Source organism: Salvelinus fontinalis, chromosome 5 (genome assembly GCF_029448725.1).
Source record: "Salvelinus fontinalis isolate EN_2023a chromosome 5, ASM2944872v1, whole genome shotgun sequence".
Classification (NCBI taxonomy): Eukaryota; Metazoa; Chordata; class Actinopteri; order Salmoniformes; family Salmonidae; genus Salvelinus; species Salvelinus fontinalis.
In genome coordinates this window covers 65,321,557-65,343,723 of record NC_074669.1, presented here as the reverse complement: position 1 = coordinate 65,343,723, position 22,167 = coordinate 65,321,557, and the positions used below count along the sequence as shown (strand labels likewise).

The 22,167-nt window shown below is 48.4% G+C and overlaps 1 protein-coding gene across 1 annotated transcript in view; it reads right to left on the bottom strand.

The window, feature by feature from the left end:
* Nucleotides 1-22,167, bottom strand: part of LOC129856037 (prominin-1-A-like) — a 131,661-nt gene that overhangs the window by 31,799 nt on the left and 77,695 nt on the right. The window contains exons 22-26 of the mRNA XM_055924171.1: nt 19,038-19,091; nt 18,868-18,948; nt 18,600-18,668; nt 13,530-13,619; nt 8,196-8,311 (exon numbers count right to left, since the gene is read on the bottom strand). Coding sequence (XP_055780146.1) covers nt 8,196-8,311; nt 13,530-13,619; nt 18,600-18,668; nt 18,868-18,948; nt 19,038-19,091 — 410 coding nt within the window. The remainder of the gene's footprint in view (nt 1-8,195; nt 8,312-13,529; nt 13,620-18,599; nt 18,669-18,867; nt 18,949-19,037; nt 19,092-22,167) is intronic.

Genomic DNA, 22,167 nt, shown 5'->3' with positions numbered 1-22,167 from the left:
GACAGTATCAGTAGTAGTGGACTGGAACTAGGGGACTAGGAGACAGTATCAGTAGTAGTGGACTGGGACTAGGGGACTAGGGGACAGTATCAGTAGTAGTGGACTGGGACTAGGAGACTAGGGGACAGTATCAGTAGCAGTGGACTGGGACTAGGAGACTAGGAGACAGTATCAGTAGCAGTGGACTGGGACTAGGAGACTAGGGGACAGTATCAGTAGCAGTGGACTGGGACTAGGAGACAGTATCAGTAGTAGTGGACTGGGACTAGGGGACTAGGAGACAGTATCAGTAGCAGTGGACTGGGACTAGGAGACTAGGGGACAGTATCAGTAGCAGTGGACTGGGACTAGGAGACAGTATCAGTAGTAGTGGACTGGGACTAGGAGACTAGGGGACAGTATCAGTAGCAGTGGACTGGGACTAGGGGACAGTATCAGTAGTAGTGGACTGGGACTAGGGGACTAGGAGACAGTATCAGTAGCAGTGGACTGGGACTAGGGGACAGTATCAGTAGTAGTGGACTGGGACTAGGGGACTAGGGGACAGTATCAGTAGTAGTGGACTGGGACTAGGGGACAGTATCAGTAGCAGTGGACTGGGACTAGGGGACTAGGAGACAGTATCAGTAGTAGTGGACTGGGACTAGGGGACTAGGGGACAGTATCAGTAGTAGTGGACTGGGACTAGGGGACTAGGAGACAGTATCAGTAGTAGTGGACTGGGACTAGGGGACTAGGGGACAGTATCAGTAGTAGTGGACTGGGACTAGGGGACAGTATCAGTAGTAGTGGACTGGGACTAGGAGACTAGGAGACAGTATCAGTAGCAGTGGACTGGGACTAGGGGACAGTATCAATAGTAGTGGACTGGGACTAGGGGACTAGGGGGCAGTATCAGTAGTAGTGGACTGGGACTAGGGGACTAGGGGGCAGTATCAGTAGTAGTGGACTGGGACTAGGGGACTAGGGGACAGTATCAGTAGTAGTGGACTGGGACTAGGGGACTAGGGGGCAGTATCAGTAGTAGTGGACTGGGACTAGGGGACTAGGGGACAGTATCAGTAGCAGTGGACTGGGACTAGGAGACTAGGAGACAGTATCAGTAGTAGTAGACTGGGACTAGGGGACAGTATCAGTAGCAGTGGACTGGGACTAGGAGACTAGGAGACAGTATCAGTAGCAGTGGACTGGGACTAGGAGACAGTATCAATAGTAGTGGACTGGGACTAGGGGACAGTATCAGTAGTAGTGGACTGGGACTAGGGGACAGTATCAGTAGTAGTGGACTGGGACTAGGGGACTAGGGGACAGTATCAGTAGCAGTGGACTGGGACTAGGAGACTAGGAGACTAGGAGACAGTATCAATAGCAGTGGACTGGGACTAGGGGACTAGGAGACAGTATCAGTGGACCGGGACTAGGGGACTAGGAGACAGTATCAGTAGCAGTGGACTGAGACTAGGGGACTAGGGGACAGTATCAGTAGTAGTGGACTGGGACTAGGGGACTAGGGGATAGTATCAGTAGTAGTGGACTGGGACTAGGAGACAGTATCAGTAGTAGTGGACTGGGACTAGGAGACTAGGGGACAGTATCAGTAGCAGTGGACTGAGACTAGGAGACAGTATCAGTAGTAGTGGACTGGGACTAGGGGACTAGGGGACAGTATCAGTAGGAGTGGACTGGGACTAGGAGACTAGGAGACAGTATCAGTAGCAGTGGACTGGGACTAGGAGACAGTATCAGTAGTAGTGGACTGGGACTAGGGGACTAGGAGACAGTATCAGTAGTAGTGGACTGGGACTAGGGGACTAGGAGACAGTATCAGTAGCAGTGGACAGGGACTAGGAGACAGTATCAGTAGTAGTGGACTGGGACTAGGGGACTAGGAGACTAGGGGACAGTATCAGTAGTAGTGGACTGGGACTAGGGGACAGTATCAGTAGTAGTGGACTGGGACTAGGAGACTAGGGGACAGTATCAGTAGCAGTGGACTGGGACTAGGGGACTAGGAGACAGTATCAGTAGCAGTGGACTGGGACTAGGGGACTAGGAGACAGTATCAGTAGCAGTGGACTGGGACTAGGAGACTAGGGGACAGTATCAGTAGTAGTGGACTGGGACTAGGGGACTAGGGGATAGTATCAGTAGTAGTGGACTGGGACTAGGAGACTAGGGGACAGTTTCAGTAGTAGTGGACTGGGACTAGGGGACTAGGGGACAGTATCAGTAGCAGTGGACTGAGACTAGGGGACTAGGAGACAGTATCAGTAGTAGTGGACTGGGACTAGGGGACTAGGGGATAGTATCAGTAGTAGTGGACTGGGACTAGGAGACTAGGGGACAGTATCAGTAGCAGTGGACTGAGACTAGGGCACTAGGAGACAGTATCAGTAGCAGTGGACTGGGACTAGGGTACTAGGAGACTAGGGGACAGTATCAGTAGCAGTGGACTGGGACTAGGGGACAGTATCAGTAGTAGTGGACTGGGACTAGGAGACTAGGGGACAGTATCAGTAGCAGTGGACTGGGACTAGGGGACTAGGGGACAGTATCAGTAGCAGTGGACTGGGACTAGGGGACTAGGAGACTAGGGGACAGTATCAGTAGCAGTGGACTGGGACTAGGAGACAGTATCAGTAGTAGTGGACTGGGACTAGTGGACTAGGGGACAGTATCAGTGGACTGGGACTAGGGGACTAGGAGACTAGGGGACAGTATCAGTAGCAGTGGACTGGGACTAGGGGACAGTATCAGTAGTAGTGGACTGGGACTAGGAGACTAGGGGACAGTATCAGTAGTAGTGGACTGGGACTAGGAGACTAGGGGACAGTATCAGTAGCAGTGGACTGGGACTAGGGGACTAGGAGACAGTATCAGTAGTAGTGGACTTGGACTAGGCGACTAGGGGACAGTATCAGCATTGAGCTGGACGGTAGCTCCAGCTCAATGCTTTTCATTCCTTGGAATTAGATTAAATTACAAGTCGTCTGTTACAATAGAAGGGATCTGTTTTTCGGAGCTGTCTGCCCCATTCCCTGCTAGGTTACAAGGTGCTTTTTCGCCACCTATGACTGGTCGGTTGGGTAACCTCAATAACGTTTCCCCCCCCCCCCCGAGTCTATTTTACATGCGTGCGGTCCAGTGCTGGGTGCCAGCCGGTTACCGGAACATGTCTTACCGCCTTAACCGAGTGAGGCTCGTTGTGACAACAGTACCCCCATGTGGCCATTCAGGGTACGTCACTGATCACTGAGCCCTGGTACCCAGAGTGGGCCGGGCTTCAGGCAAACCATGGCACATTACAGTTTTTTCAACCCTGAGTTCTGCAGTGTTCACGGGTTTCAAAACATCTGTCTCCTGCATGTGAGTTCAATGAAAAGTGTCCCTTCTCCATGTTCAGACACGCAGTTGTCAAGAGTGGTGGTTATTTTTCCAATTCCAATCTCTCCCATTTCACAAAGTGGTGTCCCGCCCCTTCAGAGTCACGGGTGGCTCGCTGTCTGCTCTGACCAATGGAGGGCAGGCACAGTGTCGCCCTGGATCATACGAATAGTAGCCTCTGCAGAGTCCCCAACAGCCAGATGTTCCGGGTTTTCAGGGGAAATGGAGAGAGAGCCTATGACGTGACTTCTGCTTTTGGACATTAACAAGACAACACTCCAAGGCGACACTCCTCCTCCTCATTTACTGGATTGGTTGAACAGAACAGAACCTCCCCCCGACAGTTCATTGTCTTGATTGGTTGAACAGAACAGAACCTCCCCCCGACAGTTCATTGTCTTGATTGGTTGAACAGAACAGAACCTCCCCCCGACAGTTCATTGTCTTGATTGGTTGAACAGAACAGAACCTCCTCTGACAGTTCATTGTCTTGATTGGTTGAACAGAACAGAACCTCCCCCCGACAGTTCATTGTCTTGATTGGTTGAACAGAACAGAACCTCCCCCGACAGTTAATTGTCTTGATTGGTTGAACAGAACAGAACCTCCCCCGACAGTTCATTGTCTTGTTGTCACAACCAGTACGTAGGGAATCTAGTTTCAGGCGTTTCTTTTTTTTACGTCTGCTAAGTTAGGTTATGTGAACAGTGATGTCGGGGTACAGGCTACAACCTGTTGTTCGTCCCTCCACGCTTCTGCAGCGTCATCAGGCCGACTGTTCCCGAGGCTTCAGCGCCCGTTTTGAGGGAGGAAATATCCTACTGTCTCCAAAGGCGGGCAATCCGTTGAAGATCCAAGACGGCTGGTGCAGCCGGTATTTCCTGGTTCCAAAAAGGGAGAGGACTTTGAGTCCCATCCTAGACCTACATTCCCTCAGCAAACGCCTCAGGGTTTACCTCAGGGTTGCCTCAACTTCGGTGCAGATCTTTTATTCAGGTGGGGCCGTCTCTCCCAGGAGTGGAGGCTACACCCCTGGGTTGTCTCCCAGATAAGGGAAATGTTCGGCAGGGCCAGCATAGATCTTTACACATCGCAATAAAACTTGCATTGTCGTCTGTTTTTCTCGACGAGGGAGTCGAGCGCTTTGCTGGCTTCGAATCCTTCTTTATGAATTTTCCCCCCGTGAAGCTGATTCAGCCCACGTTGGAGAGGGTGCGCCTCAGGGGCTTGCTCTTGACTCTTGTGGCTCCCCGTTGGTCCAAGCAACCTTGATTTGAGAAGATCTTTCACCTGTTGTGGTGGGGTCCTGTGGCAACTCCCACTACGCAGGGATCGATTATCCCATGGATAGGTTATCCCAGGTACACGGGCAGGTTTGGCACCTCGGCCAGAGATTTGGGTTCCGTAGGCTTGGGCCCTGAGAGGTCCAATCTGACAGCCAGAGATTTGGGGTCTGCGGGCTGGTATCCATTGCGATGGGCTTGGGGCATGATTATACACCATATATACAAAAGTATGTAGACACCCCTTCAAATTAGTGGATTCGGCTATTTCAGCCACACCCGTTGCTGACAGGTGTATAAAAATCGAGCACACAGCCATGCAATTTCCATAGTAGAATGGCCTTACTGAATAGCTCAGTGACTTTCAATGTGGCACTGTTATAGAATGCCACATTTCTGCCCTGCTAGAGCTGTCCCGGTCAACTGTTATTGTGAAGTGGAAACATCTACGAGCAACAATGGTCCAGCCGCGAAGTGGTAGACCACACAAGCTCACAGAACGGGACCGTCGAGCGCTGAAGCGTGTAGCGGGTAAAATCGTCCGTCATCGGTTGTAAACTGCCTCTGGAAGCAACGTCAGCACAAGAACTGTTTTTGTCGGGAGCTTCATGAAATGGGTTTCCATGGCAGCCGCACATAAGCTTAAGATCATCATCCACAATGCCAAGCGCCAGCTGGAATGGTGTAAAGCTCGCCGCCATTGGACTCTGGAAACGTGTTCTCTGGAGTGATGAATCACGCTTCACCATCTGGCAGTCCGACGGACGAATCTGGTTTTGGCGGATGCCAGGAGAACACTACCTGCCCAAATGTATAGTGCCAACTGTAAAGTTTGGTGGAAGATGAATAATGGTCTGGGCTGTTTTTCATGTTTTGGACTAGGCCACATAGTTCCAGTGAAGGGAAATCTTAACACTACAGCATACAATGAATGACATTCTAGACTATTCTGTGTTTCCAACTTTGTGGCAACAGTTTGGGGAGATCTGTGTGGAAGAACTTGACTGGCCTGCAGAGAGCCCTGACCTCAACCCCATCGAACACCTTTGTGATGAATTGGAACAGCAACTGCGAGCGACTGCGAGCCAGGCCTAATCGCCCAACATCAGTGGCCAGCCTTACTAATGCTCTTGTGTCTGAATGGAAGCAAGTCCCCGTAGCAATGTTCCAACATCTAGTGGAAAGCCTTCCCTGAAGAGTGGAGGCTGTTACACCAGCAATGTTCCAACATCTAGTGGAAAGCCTTCCCTGAAGAGTGGAGGCTGTTATACCAGCAATGTTCCAACATCTAGTGGAAAGCCTTCCCAGAAGAGTGGAGGCTGTTATACCAGCAATGTTCCAACATCTAGTGGAAAGCCTTCCCAGAAGAGTGGAGGCTGTTATAGCAGCAATGTTCCAACATCTAGTGGAAAGCCTTCCCAGAAGAGTGGAGGCTGTTATAGCAGCAATGTTCCAACATCTAGTGGAAAGCCTTCCCAGAAGAGAGGAGGCTGTTATAGCAGCAATGTTCCAACATCTAGTGGAAAGCCTTCCCAGAAGAGTGGAGGCTGTTATACCAGCAATGTTCCAACATCTAGTGGAAAGCCTTCCCAGAAGAGTGGAGGCTGTTATAGCAGCAATGTTCCAACATCTAGTGGAAAGCCTTCCCAGAAGAGTGGAGGCTGTTATAGCAGCAATGTTCCGACATCTAGTGGAAAGCCTTCCCAGAAGAGTGGAGGCTGTTACAGCAGCAAAGGGGGGGTCCAACTCCATATTAATAACTTCCCTGAAGAGTGGAGGCTGTTATAGCAGCAAAGGGGGGACGTTGTCTGGCATGTCTGCCTCGTGATTTGTTATGGAGAGTAGTCTGGCATCTCTGCCTCGATTTGTTACGGAGAGTTGTCTGGCGTGTCTACCTCGTGATTTGTTATGGAGAGTAGTCTGGCATCTCTGCCTCGATTTGTTACGGAGAGTTGTCTGGCGTGTCTGCCTCGTGATTTGTTCTGGAGAGTTGTCTGGCATGTCTGCCTCGTGATTTGTTCTGGAGAGTTGTCTGGCGTGTCTGCCTCGGGATTTGTTACGGAGAGCTGTCTGGCGTGTCTGCCTCGTGATTTGTTACGAAGAGTTGTCTGGCATGTCTGCCTCGTGATTTGTTCTGGAGAGTTGTCTGGCGTGTCTGCCTCGTGATTTGTTATGGAGAGTTGTCTGGCGTGTCTGGCTCGTGATTTGTTATGGAGAGTTGTCTGGCATGTCTGCCTCGTGATTTGTTATGGAGAGTTGTCTGGCGTGTCTGGCTCGTGATTTGTTATGGAGAGTTGTCTGGCGTGTCTGCCTCATGATTTGTTACGGAGAGTTGTTTGGCGTGTTTGCCTCGTGATTTATTACGGAGAGTTGTCTGGCGTGTCTGGCTCGTGACTTGTTACGGAGAGTTGTCTGGCGTGTCTGCCTCGTGATTTGTTACGGAGAGTTGTCTGGCGTGTTTGCCTCGTGATTTATTACGGAGAGTTGTCTGGCGTGTCTGCCTCGTGATTTGTTATGGAGAGTTGTCTGGCGTGTCTGGCTCGTGATTTGTTATGGAGAGTTGTCTGGCGTGTCTGCCTCGTGATTTGTTATGGAGAGTTGTCTGGCGTGTCTGGCTCGTGATTTGTTACGGAGAGTTGTCTGGCGTGTCTGCCTCGTGATTTGTTACGGAGAGTTGTCTGGCATGTCTGCCTCGTGATTTGTTACGGAGAATTGTCTGGCGTGTCTGCCTCGTGATTTGTTACGGAGAGTTGTCAGGCGTGTCTGCCTCGTGATTTGTTACGGAGAGTTGTCTGGCATGTCTGCCTCGTGATTTGTTACGGAGAGTTGTCTGGCGTGTCTGCCTCGTGATTTGTTACGGAGAGTTGTCTGGCATGTCTGCCTCGTGATTTTTTACGGAGAGTTGTCTGGCGTGTCTGCATCGTGATTTGTTACGGAGAGTTGTCTGGCATGTCTGCCTCGTGATTTGTTACGGAGAGTTGTCTGGCGTGTCTGCCTCGTGATTTGTTACGGAGAGTTGTCTGGCATGTCTGCCTCGTGATTTGTTACGGAGAGTTGTCTGGCATGTCTGCCTCGTGATTTTTTACGGAGAGTTGTCTGGCGTGTCTGCCTCGTGATTTGTTACGGAGAGTTGTCTGGCATGTCTGCCTCGTGATTTTTTACGGAGAGTTGTCTGGCATGTCTGCCTCGTGATTTGTTATGGAGAGTTGTCTGCCTCGTGATTTGTTATGGAGAGTTGTCAGGCATGAAGAGGACCCACCCTGTTGTTTTCCCTTTATGGTCATCAAAACCAGAACCTGACTGATCGGTTTTCAAGACTAGAAAACAGCCACTACAGAAGTGTGTCTCTTTATACGTGTGTGTGTGTGTGTGTGTGTGTGTGTGTGTGTGTGTGTGTGTGTGTGTGTGTGTGTGTGTGTGTGTGTGTGTGTGTGTGTGTGTGTGTGTGTGTGTGTGTGTGTGTGTGTGTGTGTGTGTGTGTGTGTGTGTGTGTGTGTGTGTTGTGTGTGTGTGTGTGTGTATACCTACTCTTCAAACACATCCTCCGTATCCATCCTCCTGTAGTACTTGGCCAGTTTGACTGACAGGATGATGCTGGGAACCAGGAACACACAGCAACCACCCAGACCAAACCAGAACGTGTTCTACAACACAGAGAGGTATTACCTTAACCCAGACCAAACCAGAACGTGTTCTACAACACAGAGAGGTATTACCTTAACCCAGACCAAACCAGAACGTGTTCTACAACACAGAGAGGTATTACCTTAACCCAGACCAAACCAGAACGTGTTCTACAACACAGAGAGGTATTACCTTAACCCAGACCAAACCAGAACGTGTTCTACAACACAGAGAGATATTACCTTAACCCAGACCAAACCAGAACGTGTTCTACAACACAGAGAGGTATTACCTTAACCCAGACCAAACCAGAACGTGTTCTACAACACAGAGAGAGATATTACCTTAACCCAGACCAAACCAGAACGTGTTCTACAACACAGAGAGATATTACCTTAACCCAGACCAAACCAGAACGTGTTCTACAACACAGAGAGGTATTACCTTAACCCAGACCAAACCAGAACGTGTTCTACAACACAGAGAGAGATATTACCTTAACCCAGACCAAACCAGAACGTGTTCTACAACACAGAGAGGTATTACCTTAACCCAGACCAAACCAGAACGTGTTCTACAACACAGAGAGGTATTACCTTAACCCAGACCAAACCAGAACGTGTTCTACAACACAGAGAGGTATTACCTTAACCCAGACCAAACCAGAACGTGTTCTACAACACAGAGAGATATTACCTTAACCCAGACCAAACCAGAACGTGTTCTACAACACAGAGAGGTATTACCTTAACCCAGACCAAACCAGAACGTGTTCTACAACACAGAGAGAGATATTACCTTAACCCAGACCAAACCAGAACGTGTTCTACAACACAGAGAGATATTACCTTAACCCAGACCAAACCAGAACGTGTTCTACAACACAGAGAGGTATTACCTTAACCCAGACCAAACCAGAACGTGTTCTACAACACAGAGAGGTATTACCTTAACCCAGACCAAACCAGAACGTGTTCTACAACACAGAGAGGTATTACCTTAACCCAGACCAAACCAGAACGTGTTCTACAACACAGAGAGGTATTACCTTAACCCAGACCAAACCAGAACGTGTTCTACAACACAGAGAGGTATTACCTTAACCCAGACCAAACCAGAACGTGTTCTACAACACAGAGAGGTATTACCTTAACCCAGACCAAACCAGAACGTGTTCTACAACACAGAGAGGTATTACCTTAACCCAGACCAAACCAGAACGTGTTCTACAACACAGAGAGGTATTACCTTAACCCAGACCAAACCAGAACGTGTTCTACAACACAGAGAGATATTACCTTAACCCAGACCAAACCAGAACGTGTTCTACAACACAGAGAGGTATTACCTTAACCCAGACCAAACCAGAACGTGTTCTACAACACAGAGAGGTATTACCTTAACCCAGACCAAACCAGAACGTGTTCTACAACACAGAGAGGTATTACCTTAACCCAGACCAAACCAGAACGTGTTCTACAACACAGAGAGATATTACCTTAACCCAGACCAAACCAGAACGTGTTCTACAACACAGAGAGGTATTACCTTAACCCAGACCAAACCAGAACGTGTTCTACAACACAGAGAGGTATTACCTTAACCCAGACCAAACCAGAACGTGTTCTACAACACAGAGAGGTATTACCTTAACCCAGACCAAACCAGAACGTGTTCTACAACACAGAGAGGTATTACCTTAACCCAGACCAAACCAGAACGTGTTCTACAACACAGAGAGGTATTACCTTAACCCAGACCAAACCAGGACGTGTTCTACAACACAGAGAGGTATTACCTTAACCCAGACCGAACCAGGACGTGTTCTACAACACAGAGAGTTATTACCTTAACCCAGACCAAACCAGAACGTGTTCTACAACACAGAGAGGTATTACCTTAACCCAGACCAAACCAGAACGTGTTCTACAACACAGAGAGGTATTACCTTAACCCAGACCAAACCAGAACGTGTTCTACAACACAGAGAGGTATTACCTTAACCCAGACCAAACCAGAACGTGTTCTACAACACAGAGAGAGGTATTACCTTAACCCAGACCAAACCAGAACGTGTTCTACAACACAGAGAGATATTCCCTTAACCCAGACCAAACCAGAACGTGTTCTACAACACAGAGAGGTATTACCTTAACCCAGACCAAACCAGAACGTGTTCTACAACACAGAGAGAGGTATTACCTTAACCCAGACCAAACCAGAACGTGTTCTACAACACAGAGAGAGGTATTACCTTAACCCAGACCAAACCAGAACGTGTTCTACAACACAGAGAGGTATTACCTTAACCCAGACCAAACCAGAACGTGTTCTACAACACAGAGAGAGGTATTACCTTAACCCAGACCAAACCAGAACGTGTTCTACAACACAGAGAGGTATTACCTTAACCCAGACCAAACCAGAACGTGTTCTACAACACAGAGAGGTATTACCTTAACCCAGACCAAACCAGAACGTGTTCTACAACACAGAGAGATATTACCTTAACCCAGACCAAACCAGAACGTGTTCTACAACACAGAGAGATATTACCTTAACCCAGACCAAACCAGAACATGTTCTACAACACAGAGAGGTATTACCTTAACCCAGACCAAACCAGAACGTGTTCTACAACACAGAGAGATATTACCTTAACCCAGACCAAACCAGAACGTGTTCTACAACACAGAGAGATATTACCTTAACCCAGACCAAACCAGAACGTGTTCTACAACAGAGAGAGATATTACCTTAACCCAGACCAAACCAGAACGTGTTCTACAACACAGAGAGAGGTATTACCTTAACCCAGACCAAACCAGAACGTGTTCTACAACACAGAGAGGTATTACCTTAACCCAGACCAAACCAGAACGTGTTCTACAACACAGAGAGGTATTACCTTAACCCAGACCAAACCAGAACGTGTTCTACAACACAGAGAGGTATTACCTTAACCCAGACCAAACCAGAACGTGTTCTACAACACAGAGAGAGATATTACCTTAACCCAGACCAAACCAGAACGTGTTCTACAACACAGAGAGATATTACCTTAACCCAGACCAAACCAGAACGTGTTCTACAACACAGAGAGAGGTATTACCTTAACCCAGACCAAACCAGAACGTGTTCTACAACACAGAGAGATATTACCTTAACCCAGACCAAACCAGAACGTGTTCTACAACACAGAGAGATATTACCTTAACCCAGACCAAGCCAGAACGTGTTCTACAACACAGAGAGATATTACCTTAACCCAGACCAAACCAGAACGTGTTCTACAACACAGAGAGGTATTACCTTAACCCAGACCAAACCAGAACGTGTTCTACAACACAGAGAGGTATTACCTTAACCCAGACCAAACCAGAACGTGTTCTACAACAGAGAGAGATATTACCTTAACCCAGACCAAACCAGAACGTGTTCTACAACACAGAGAGAGATATTACCTTAACCCAGACCAAACCAGAACGTGTTCTACAACACAGAGAGGTATTACCTTAACCCAGACCAAACCAGAACGTGTTCTACAACACAGAGAGGTATTACCTTAACCCAGACCAAACCAGAACGTGTTCTACAACACAGAGAGATATTACCTTAACCCAGACCAAACCAGAACGTGTTCTACATCACAGAGAGGTATTACCTTAACCCAGACCAAACCAGAACGTGTTCTACATCACAGAGAGGTATTACCTTAACCCAGACCAAACCAGAACGTGTTCTACAACACAGAGAGGTATTACCTTAACCCAGACCAAACCAGAACGTGTTCTACAACACAGAGAGATATTACCTTAACCCAGACCAAACCAGAACGTGTTCTACAACACAGAGAGATATTACCTTAACCCAGACCAAACCAGAACGTGTTCTACAACACAGAGAGAGATATTACCTTAACCCAGACCAAACCAGAACGTGTTCTACATCACAGAGAGGTATTACCTTAACCCAGACCAAACCAGAACGTGTTCTACAACACAGAGAGGTATTACCTTAACCCAGACCAAACCAGAACGTGTTCTACAACACAGAGAGATATTACCTTAACCCAGACCAAACCAGAACGTGTTCTACAACACAGAGAGATATTACCTTAACCCAGACCAAACCAGAACGTGTTCTACAACACAGAGGTATTACCTTAACCCAGACCAAACCAGAACGTGTTCTACAACACAGAGAGAGAGGTATTACCTTAACCCAGACCAAACCAGAACGTGGTCTACAACACAGAGAGATATTACCTTAACCCAGACCAAACCAGAACGTGTTCTACAACACACACAAGGAGCCCAAACTGTTCACATACAAACAACAAGGTTTGTACATTAGTGTCCACACATACACAGCACACACCCCCACACACACACCCCCACACACACAGCACACACCCCCACACACACAGCACACACCCACACACACACAGCACCCACCGACACACACACAGCACACACCCACACACACACAGCACATACCGACACACACACAGCACACACCCACACAGCACATACCCCCACACACACAGCACATACCCACACACACACAGCACACACCCACACACCCACACACACACAGCACACACCCCCACACACACAGCACACACCCCCACACACACAGCACACACCCCCACACACACAGCACACACCCCCACACACACAGCACACACCCCCACACACACAGCACACACCCCCACACACACAGCACACACCGACACACCCACAGCACACACCCACACACACACAGCACATACCGACACACACACAGCACACACCCCCCCACACACAGCACACACCCCCCCACACACAGCACACACCGACACACACACAGCACACACCCCCACACACACAGCACACACCGACACACACACTGCACACACCCCCACACACACAGCACACACCCCCACACACACAGCACACACCCCCACACACACAGCACACACCCCCACACACACAGCACACACCCCCACACACACAGCACACACCCCCACACACACAGCACATACCGACACACACACACCGACACACACAAACACAAAGCACATACCGAGTCACACAGACACACAGCACATACCGAGTCACACAGACACACAGCACATACCGAGTCACACAGACACACAGCACATACCGAGTCACACAGACACACAGCACATACCGAGTCACACAGACACACAGCACATACCGACTCACACAGGAGCTGTCTGTCTGTGTATCTTACCACTGAGTCGACTATGAAGCTGCAGGCTACAATCTCCAAGGAGTCAATGATGTTACTGATGGGTTTACACTGGGCCACCTCCCCTGTCAGCTAGGACACAGACAGACACAGACATTACACACACAGACATTACACTGAGCCACCTCCCCTGTCAGCTAGGACACAGACATTACATCATTGGTTAAAAATTATGAAGACTGGAGGTACTGGAGGAGAGGTTAGGACTGGAGGTACTGGAGGAGAGGTTAGGACTGGAGGAGAGGTTAGGACTGGAGGTACTGGAGGAGAGGTTAGGACTGGAGGTACTGGAGGAGAGGTTAGGACTGGAGGAGAGGTTAGGACTGGAGGAGAGGTTAGGACTGGAGGAGAGGTTAGGACTGGAGGAGAGGTTAGGACTGGAGGAGAGGTTAGGACTGGAGGAGAGGTTAGGACTGGAGGAGAGGTTAGGACTGGAGGAGAGGTTAGGACTGGAGGTACTGGAGGAGAGGTTAGGACTGGAGGTACTGGAGGAGAGGTTAGGACTGGAGGTACTGGAGGAGAGGTTAGGACTGGAGGTACTGGAGGAGAGGTTAGGACTGGAGGTACTGGAGGAGAGGTTAGGACTGGAGGTACTGGAGGAGAGGTGAGGACTGGAGGTACTGGAGGAGAGGTTAGGACTGGAGGTACTGGAGGAGAGGTTAGGACTGGAGGTACTGGAGGAGAGGTTATGACTGGAGGACTGGAGGAGAGGTTAGGACTGGAGGTACTGGAGGAGAGGTTAGGACTGGAGGTACTGGAGGAGAGGTTAGGACTGGAGGGACTGGAGGAGGTACTGGAGGAGAGGTTAGGACTGGAGGTACTGGAGGAGAGGTTAGGACTGGAGGAGAGGAGGACTGACTGGAGGAGAGGAGGACTGACTGGAGGAGAGGAGGACTGACTGGAGGAGAGGAGGACTGACTGGAGGAGAGGAGGACTGACTGGAGGAGAGGTTAGGAATGGCTGGAGGTACTGGAGGAGAGGTTAGGGCAGGAGGTACTAGAGGAGAGGTTAGGACTGGAGGTACTGGAGGAGAGGTTAGGACTGGAGGGACTGGAGGAGAGGTTAGGACTGGAGGTACTGGAGGAGAGGTTAGGACTGACTGGAGGTACTGGAGGACAGGATAGGACTGGAGGTACTGGAGGAGAAGATAGGAATGGAGGTACTGGAGGAGAGGTTAGGACTGGAGGTACTGGAGGAGAGGTTAGGACTGGAGGAGAGGTTAGGACTGGAGGTACTGGAGGAGAGGTTAGGACTGGAGGTACTGGAGGAGAGGTTAGGACTGGAGGTACTGGAGGAGAGGTTAGGACTGGAGGTACTGGAGGAGAGGTTAGGACTGGAGGAGAGGTTTGGACTGGAGGTACTGGAGGAGAGGTTAGGACTGGAGGAGAGGTTAGGACTGGAGGTACTGGAGGAGAGGTTAGGACTGACTGGAGGTACTGGAGGAGAGGTTAGGACTGGAGGTACTGGAGGAGAGATTAGGACTGGAGGGACTGGAGGAGAGGTTAGGACTGGAGGTACTGGAGGAGAGGTTAGGACTGGAGGTACTGGAGGAGAGGTTAGGACTGACTGGAGGTACTGGAGGAGAGGTTAGGACTGGAGGGACTGGAGGAGAGGTTAGGACTGGAGGTACTGGAGGAGAGGTTAGGACTGGAGGTACTGGAGGAGAGGTTAGGACTGGAGGTACTGGAGGAGAGGTTAGGACTGACTGGAGGTACTGGAGGAGAGGATAGGACTGGAGGTACTGGAGGAGAGGTTAGGACTGGAGGTACTGGAGGAGAGGTTAGGACTGGAAGTATTGGAGGAGAGGTTAGGACTGGAGGTACTGGAGGAGAGGTTAGGACTGGAGGTACTGGAGGAGAGGTTAGGACTGGGGGTACTGGAGGAGAGGTTAGGACTGGAGGTACTGGAGGAGAGGTTAGGACTGGAGGTACTGGAGGAGAGGTTAGGACTGGAGGTACTGGAGGAGAGGTTAGGACTGGAGGTACTGGAGGAGAGGTTAGGACTGGAGGTACTGGAGGAGAGGTTAGGACTGGAGGGACTGGAGGAGGTACTGGAGGAGAGGTTAGGGCTGGAGGTACTGGAGGAGAGGTTAGGACTGGAGGTACTGGAGGAGAGGTTAGGACTGGAGGTACTGGAGGAGAGGTTAGGACTGACTGGAGGTACTGGAGGAGAGGATAGGACTGGAGGTACTGGAGGAGAGGTTAGGACTGGAGGTACTGGAGGAGAGGTTAGGACTGGAGGTACTGGAGGAGAGGTTAGGACTGACTGGAGGTACTGGAGGAGAGGATAGGACTGGAGGAGAGGTTAGGACTGGAGGTACTGGAGGAGAGGTTAGGACTGGAGGTACTGGAGGAGAGGTTAGGACTGGAGGTACTGGAGGAGAGGTTAGGACTGGAGGTACTGGAGGAGAGGTTAGGACTGGAGGTACTGGAGGAGAGGTTAGGACTGGAGGTACTGGAGGAGAGGTTAGGACTGGAGGTACTGGAGGAGAGGTTAGGACTGGAGGTAATGGAGGAGAGGTTAGGACTGGAGGTACTGGAGGAGAGGTTAGGACTGGAGGTACTGGAGGAGAGGTTAGGACTGGAGGTACTGGAGGAGAGGTTAGGACTGGAGGTACTGGAGGAGAGGTTAGGACTGGAGGTACTGGAGGAGAGGTTAGGACTGGAGGTACTGGAGGAGAGGTTAGGACTGGAGGTAGTGGAGGAGAGGTTAGGACTGGAGGTACTGGAGGAGAGGTTAGGACTGGAGGGACTTGAGGAGGTACTGGAGGAGAGGTTAGGACTGGAGGTACTGGAGGAGAGGTTAGGACTGGAGGTACTGGAGGAGAGGTTAGGACTGGAGGTACTGGAGGAGAGGTTAGGACTGGAGGTACTGGAGGAGAGGTTAGGACTGGAGGAGAGGTTAGGACTGGAGGTACTGGAGGAGAGGTTAGGACTGGAGGTACTGGAGGAGAGGTTAGGACTGGAGGGACTGGAGGAGAGGTTAGGACTGGAGGTACTGGAGGAGAGGTTAGGACTGGAGGCACTGGAGGAGAGGTTAGGGCTGGAGGTACTGGAGGAGAGGTTAGGACTGGAGGTACTGGAGGAGAGGTTAGGACTGACTGGAGGGACTGGAGGAGAGGTTAGGACTGGAGGGGAGGTTAGGACTGGAGGTACTGGAGGAGAGGTTAGGACTGGAGGGACTGGAGGAGGTACTGGAGGAGAGGTTAGGACTGGAGGTACTGGAGGAGAGGTTAGGACCGGAGGTACTGGAGGAGAGGTTAGGACTGGAGGTACTGGAGGAGTTGTTAGGACTGACTGGAGGTACTGGAGGAGAGGTTAGGACTGGAGGAGAGGTTAGGACTGGAGGTACTGGAGGAGAGGTTAGGACTGGAGGTACTGGAGGAGAGGTTAGGACTGGAGGAGGTACTGGAGGAGAGGTTAGGACTGGAGGTACTGGAGGAGAGGATAGGACTGGAGGTACTGGAGGAGAGGTTAGGACTGGAGGAGGTACTGGAGGAGAGGTTAGGACTGGAGGTACTGGAGGAGAGGTTAGGACTGGAGGTACTGGAGGAGAGGTTAGGACTGGAGGTACTGGAGGAGAGGTTAGGACTGGAGGAGAGGTTAGGACTGGAGGAGAGGTTAGGACTGGAGGTACTGGAGGAGAGGTTAGGACTGGAGGAGAGGTTAGGACTGGAGGAGAGGTTAGGACTGGAGGAGAGGTTAGGACTGGAGGAGAGGTTAGGACTGGAGGTACTGGAGGAGAGGTTAGGACTGGAGGAGAGGTTAGGACTGGAGGAGAGGTTAGGACTGGAGGTACTGGAGGAGAGGTTAGGACTGGAGGTACTGGAGGAGAGGTTAGGACTGGAGGAGAGGTTAGGACTGGAGGTACTGGAGGAGAGGTTAGGACTGGAGGAGAGGTTAGGACTGGAGGTACTGGAGGAGAGGTTAGGACTGGAGGAGAGGTTAGGACTAATAGATAGATACTAATTGAGTGTATGTAAACTTCTGACCCACTGGGAATGTGATGAAAGAAATAAAAGCTGAAATAAATCACTCTACTATAATTCTGACATTTCAGTCTTAAAATAAAGTGGTGATCCTAACTGACCTAAAACAGGGAATTTTTACTCTGATGAAATGTCAGGAATTGTGAACAACTGAGTTTAAATGTATTTGGCTAAGGTGTATGTAAACTTCTGACTTCAACTGTATAGTATAGACATATACACACACACTACCATTCAAAGGTTTGGGGTCACTTAGAAACGTCTTTGTTTTTGAAAGAAAAACAAAAAAGTGTCCATTAAAATAACATCAAATGGATCAGAAATACAGTGTAGACATTGTTAATGTTGTAAATGACTATTGTAGCTGGAAACGGCTGATTTTAATGGAATATCTACATCGACGTACAGAGGCCCATTATCAGCAACCATCACTCCTGTGTTCCAATGGCACGTTGTGTTAGCTAATCCAAGTTTATCTTTTTAAAAGGCTAATTGATCATTTTAAAAGGCTAATTGACCTTTTAAAATGTTATCATTTTAAAAGGCTAATTGATCATTAGAAAACCATTTTGCAATTATTTTAGCACAGCTGAACACTTGTGCTGATTGAAGAAGCTTGCCTTTTTTAGACTAGTTGGGTATCTGGAGCATCAGCATTTGTGGGTTCGATTACAGGTTCAAAATGGCCAGAAACAAAGAACTTTCTTCGGAAACTCATCAGTCTATTCTTGTTCTGAGAAATGAAGGCGATTCCATGTGAGAAATTGCCAAGAAACTGAAGATCTCGTACAACGATGTGTACTACTCCCTTCACAGAACAGCACAAACTGGCTCTAACCAGAATAGAAAGAGGAGTGGGAGGCCCCCAGGTGCACCACTGAGCAAGAGGACAAGTACATTAGAGTGTCTAGTTTGAGAAACAGACGCCTCACAAGTCCTCAACTGGCAGTTTCGTTAAATAGTACCTGCAAAACACCAGGCTCAGTGTCAACAGTGAAGAGGCGACTTTGGGATGCTGGCCTTCTAGTGACCCCAAACTGTATAACTCTAACTTGATAACTTACAGAGTTTTTGACCCAGTCAGTGTACTGTCTGAAGTATCCAACCAGGCTCCGCATGTACACATCTGTCTCCTGCAGGACAATGAGAGGTAGTTTAGAGAGAGAGAGTGTGTGTGTGTGTGTGTGTGTGTGTGTGTGTGTGTGTGTGTGTGTGTGTGTGTGTGTGTGTGTGTGTGTGTGTGTGTGTGTGTGTGTGTGTGTGTGTGTGTGTCTGTGTGTGTCTGTGTGTGTGTGTCTGTGTGTGTGTCTGTGTGTGTGTCTGTGTGTTTACCTGTTTTACCACACGTGAAGCGTTGTGTGTGATGAGGTACTCTGCTTCGTCGATGGCACTAAGGACGTTAGTCACCTTCACCTGAGAGAGAGAGAGAGACAGGTGAGCTAGGGTGTGTGTGAGTGTGCGTGTGTGTGTGTGTGCGTCTGCGTGTGTGTGTGTGTCCTCACAGGTAGTTCCTTAGCTGTCCTCTGCAGTAGCCGGATGCTCTGGCTGAGGGTGCTCTGGAAGAGAGGAGAACCTGTCTCAGATGGGTCTAGTTACTGAATCTGGCAGGTATATCTCTGCAGCTATCACGAGCTAACAGGGGAAAAATGACCTAGGTTGCTAACCTGATTCTTCCTACATGTTAAAGTCGAGAAGCGTTGGATTGGTGTAAACATGAGCGGGCGATAGTTTCCTTCCACCATGTGTGTTTCACCAGTCTCAGTGCTATTCATGTTAAATCCATTGACAATTACTTTATCATTTAAACCTAAACGAACCATTGATCTGACGATCACCTCATGTACAGTATTACTGCCTCAAAACTAAAACGGAATAAAAAGTAGCAAATGAACGATAATAACCCTAACACACCATTAACACAAATACAAAGTACCACAGAGTATTACAACACAAATACATACAGTACCAGTCAATGGTTTGGACACACCATGCCATCCAGGTGAAGCTGGTTGAGAGAATGCCAAGAGTGTGCAAAGCTGTCATCAAGGCAAAGGGTGGCTATTTGAAGAATCTCCAATATAAAATATTTTTTGATTTCTTTAACACTTTTTTGGTTACTACATGATTCCATATGTGCTATTTCATAGTTTTGATGTCTTCACTATTATTCTACTAGGTAGAAAATAGTAAAAATAAAGAAAAACCCTGGAAGGAGTAGGTGTGTCCAGACTTTTGACTGGTAGTGTACATATACACACAGAAAGTATACCCCTTGACTTATTACACGTTTAGTTGTCTTACAATTTAAATTCAAAATTGATGAAATAGATTTTTATGGTTACCAATCTATACACAATACCCCATAATGTATTTTTTTACAAATTGAAAACATGTTTTGAGAAATGTTAGAACATTTATTGAAAATACAGAAATATCAAATGTACATAAGTATTCACACCCCTGAGTCAATACTTTGTAGAAACACCTTTGGCGGCGATTACAGCTGTGAGTCTTTCTGGGTGAGTCTCTAAGAGCTGTGAGTCTTCTGGGTAAGTCTATAAGAGCTGTGAGTCTTTCTGGGTAAGTCTCTAAAAGCTTTGAGTCTTTCTGGGTAAGTCTCTTAGAGTTTCCACACCTGGATTGTGCAACACTTGCACATTATTATTTTAAAAACTATTCAGGCTCTGTCGAAGTGGTTGTGTGATCATTGCTAGACAACCATTTTCAGGGTCTTTCCACAGATTTTCAAGTAGATTTGAGTCAAAACTGTAACTCTGCTTCTCAGGAACATTCACTGTCTTCTTGGTAAGCAACTTCAGCATAGATTTGATCTTGTATTTCAGGTTATTGTCTTGTTTAGGTTATTGCTGAAATGGTGAATTAATCTCCTAAATATCTGGTGGAAAGCAGACTGAACCAGGTTTACCTCTAGGATTTAGCTTGTGCTTTAGCTCCATTCCGTTTCTTTTTTATCCTGAAAAACTCCCTCGTCGTTAACGATGACAAGCATACCCATAACATGATGCAGCCACCACTATGCTTGAACATATGGAGAGTGATTCTCAGTAAAGTGTTGTATTGGATTTGCCCCAAACAACACGTTGTCTTCATGGACAAAACGTCAATTGCTTTGCCACGTTTCTTGCAGTTTTACTTTAGTTCCTTGTTGAAAACAGGAGGCATGTTTTGGAACATTTTTATTCTGTATAGGCTTCCTTCTTTTCACTCTGTCCTTTAGGTTAGTATTGTGGAGTAACTACAATGTTGTTGATCCATCCTCAGTTGTCTCCTATCACAGCCATTAAACTCTATAACTGTTTTAAAGTCAAAATTGGCCTCATGGTGAAATCCCTGAGTGGTTTCCTTCCTCTCCGGCAACTGAGTTAGGAAGGATGCATGTATCTTTGCAGTGACTGGGTGTATTGATAATTACATCCAAAACCTGTGCGTCCAACATCTCATTCCAAAATCATGGCCATTAGTGAGTTGGTCCCCTTTGCTGCTATAACAGCCTCCACTCTTCTGGGAAGGCTTTCCACTAGATGTTGGAACATTGCTGCTATAACAGCCTCCACTCTTCTGGGAAGGCTTTCCACTAGATGTAGGAACATTGCTGCTATAACAGCCTCCACTCTTCTGGGAAGGCTTTCCACTAGATGTTGGAACATTGCTGCTATAACAGCCTCCACTCTTCTGGGAAGGCTTTCCACTAGATGTTGGAACATTGCTGCTATAACAGCCTCCACTCTTCTGGGAAGGCTTTCCACTAGATGTTGGAACATTGCTGCTATAACAGCCTCCACTCTTCTGGGAAGGCTTTCCACTAGATGTTGGAACATTGCTGCTATAACAGCCTCCACTCTTCTGGGAAGGCTTTCCACTAGATGTTGGAACATTGCTGCTATAACAGCCTCCACTCTTCTGGGAAGGCTTTCCACTAGATGTTGGAACATTGCTGCTATAACAGCCTCCACTCTTCTGGGAAGGCTTTCCACTAGATGTTGGAACATTGCTGCTATAACAGCCTCCACTCTTCTGGGAAGGCTTTCCACTAGATGTTGGAACATTGCTGCTATAACAGCCTCCACTCTTCTGGGAAGGCTTTCCACTAGATGTTGGAACATTGCTGCTATAACAGCCTCCACTCTTCTGGGAAGGCTTTCCACTAGATGTTGGAACATTGCTGTTATAACAGCCTCCACTCTTCTGGGAAGGCTTTCCACTAGATGTTGGAACATTGCTGCTATAACAGCCTCCACTCTTCTGGGAAGGCTTTCCACTAGATGTTGGAACATTGCTGCTATAACAGCCTCCACTCTTCTGGGAAGGCTTTCCACTAGATGTTGGAACATTGCTGTTATAACAGCCTCCACTCTTCTGGGAAGGCTTTCCACTAGATGTTGGAACATTGCTGCTATAACAGCCTCCACTCTTCTGGGAAGGCTTTCCATTAGATGTTGGAACATTGCTGCTATAACAGCCTCCACTCTTCTGGGAAGGTTTTCCACTAGATGTTGGAACATTGCTGCTATAACAGCCTCCACTCTTCTGGGAAGGCTTTCCACTAGATGTTGGAACATTGCTGCTATAACAGCCTCCACTCTTCTGGGAAGGCTTTCCACTAGATGTTGG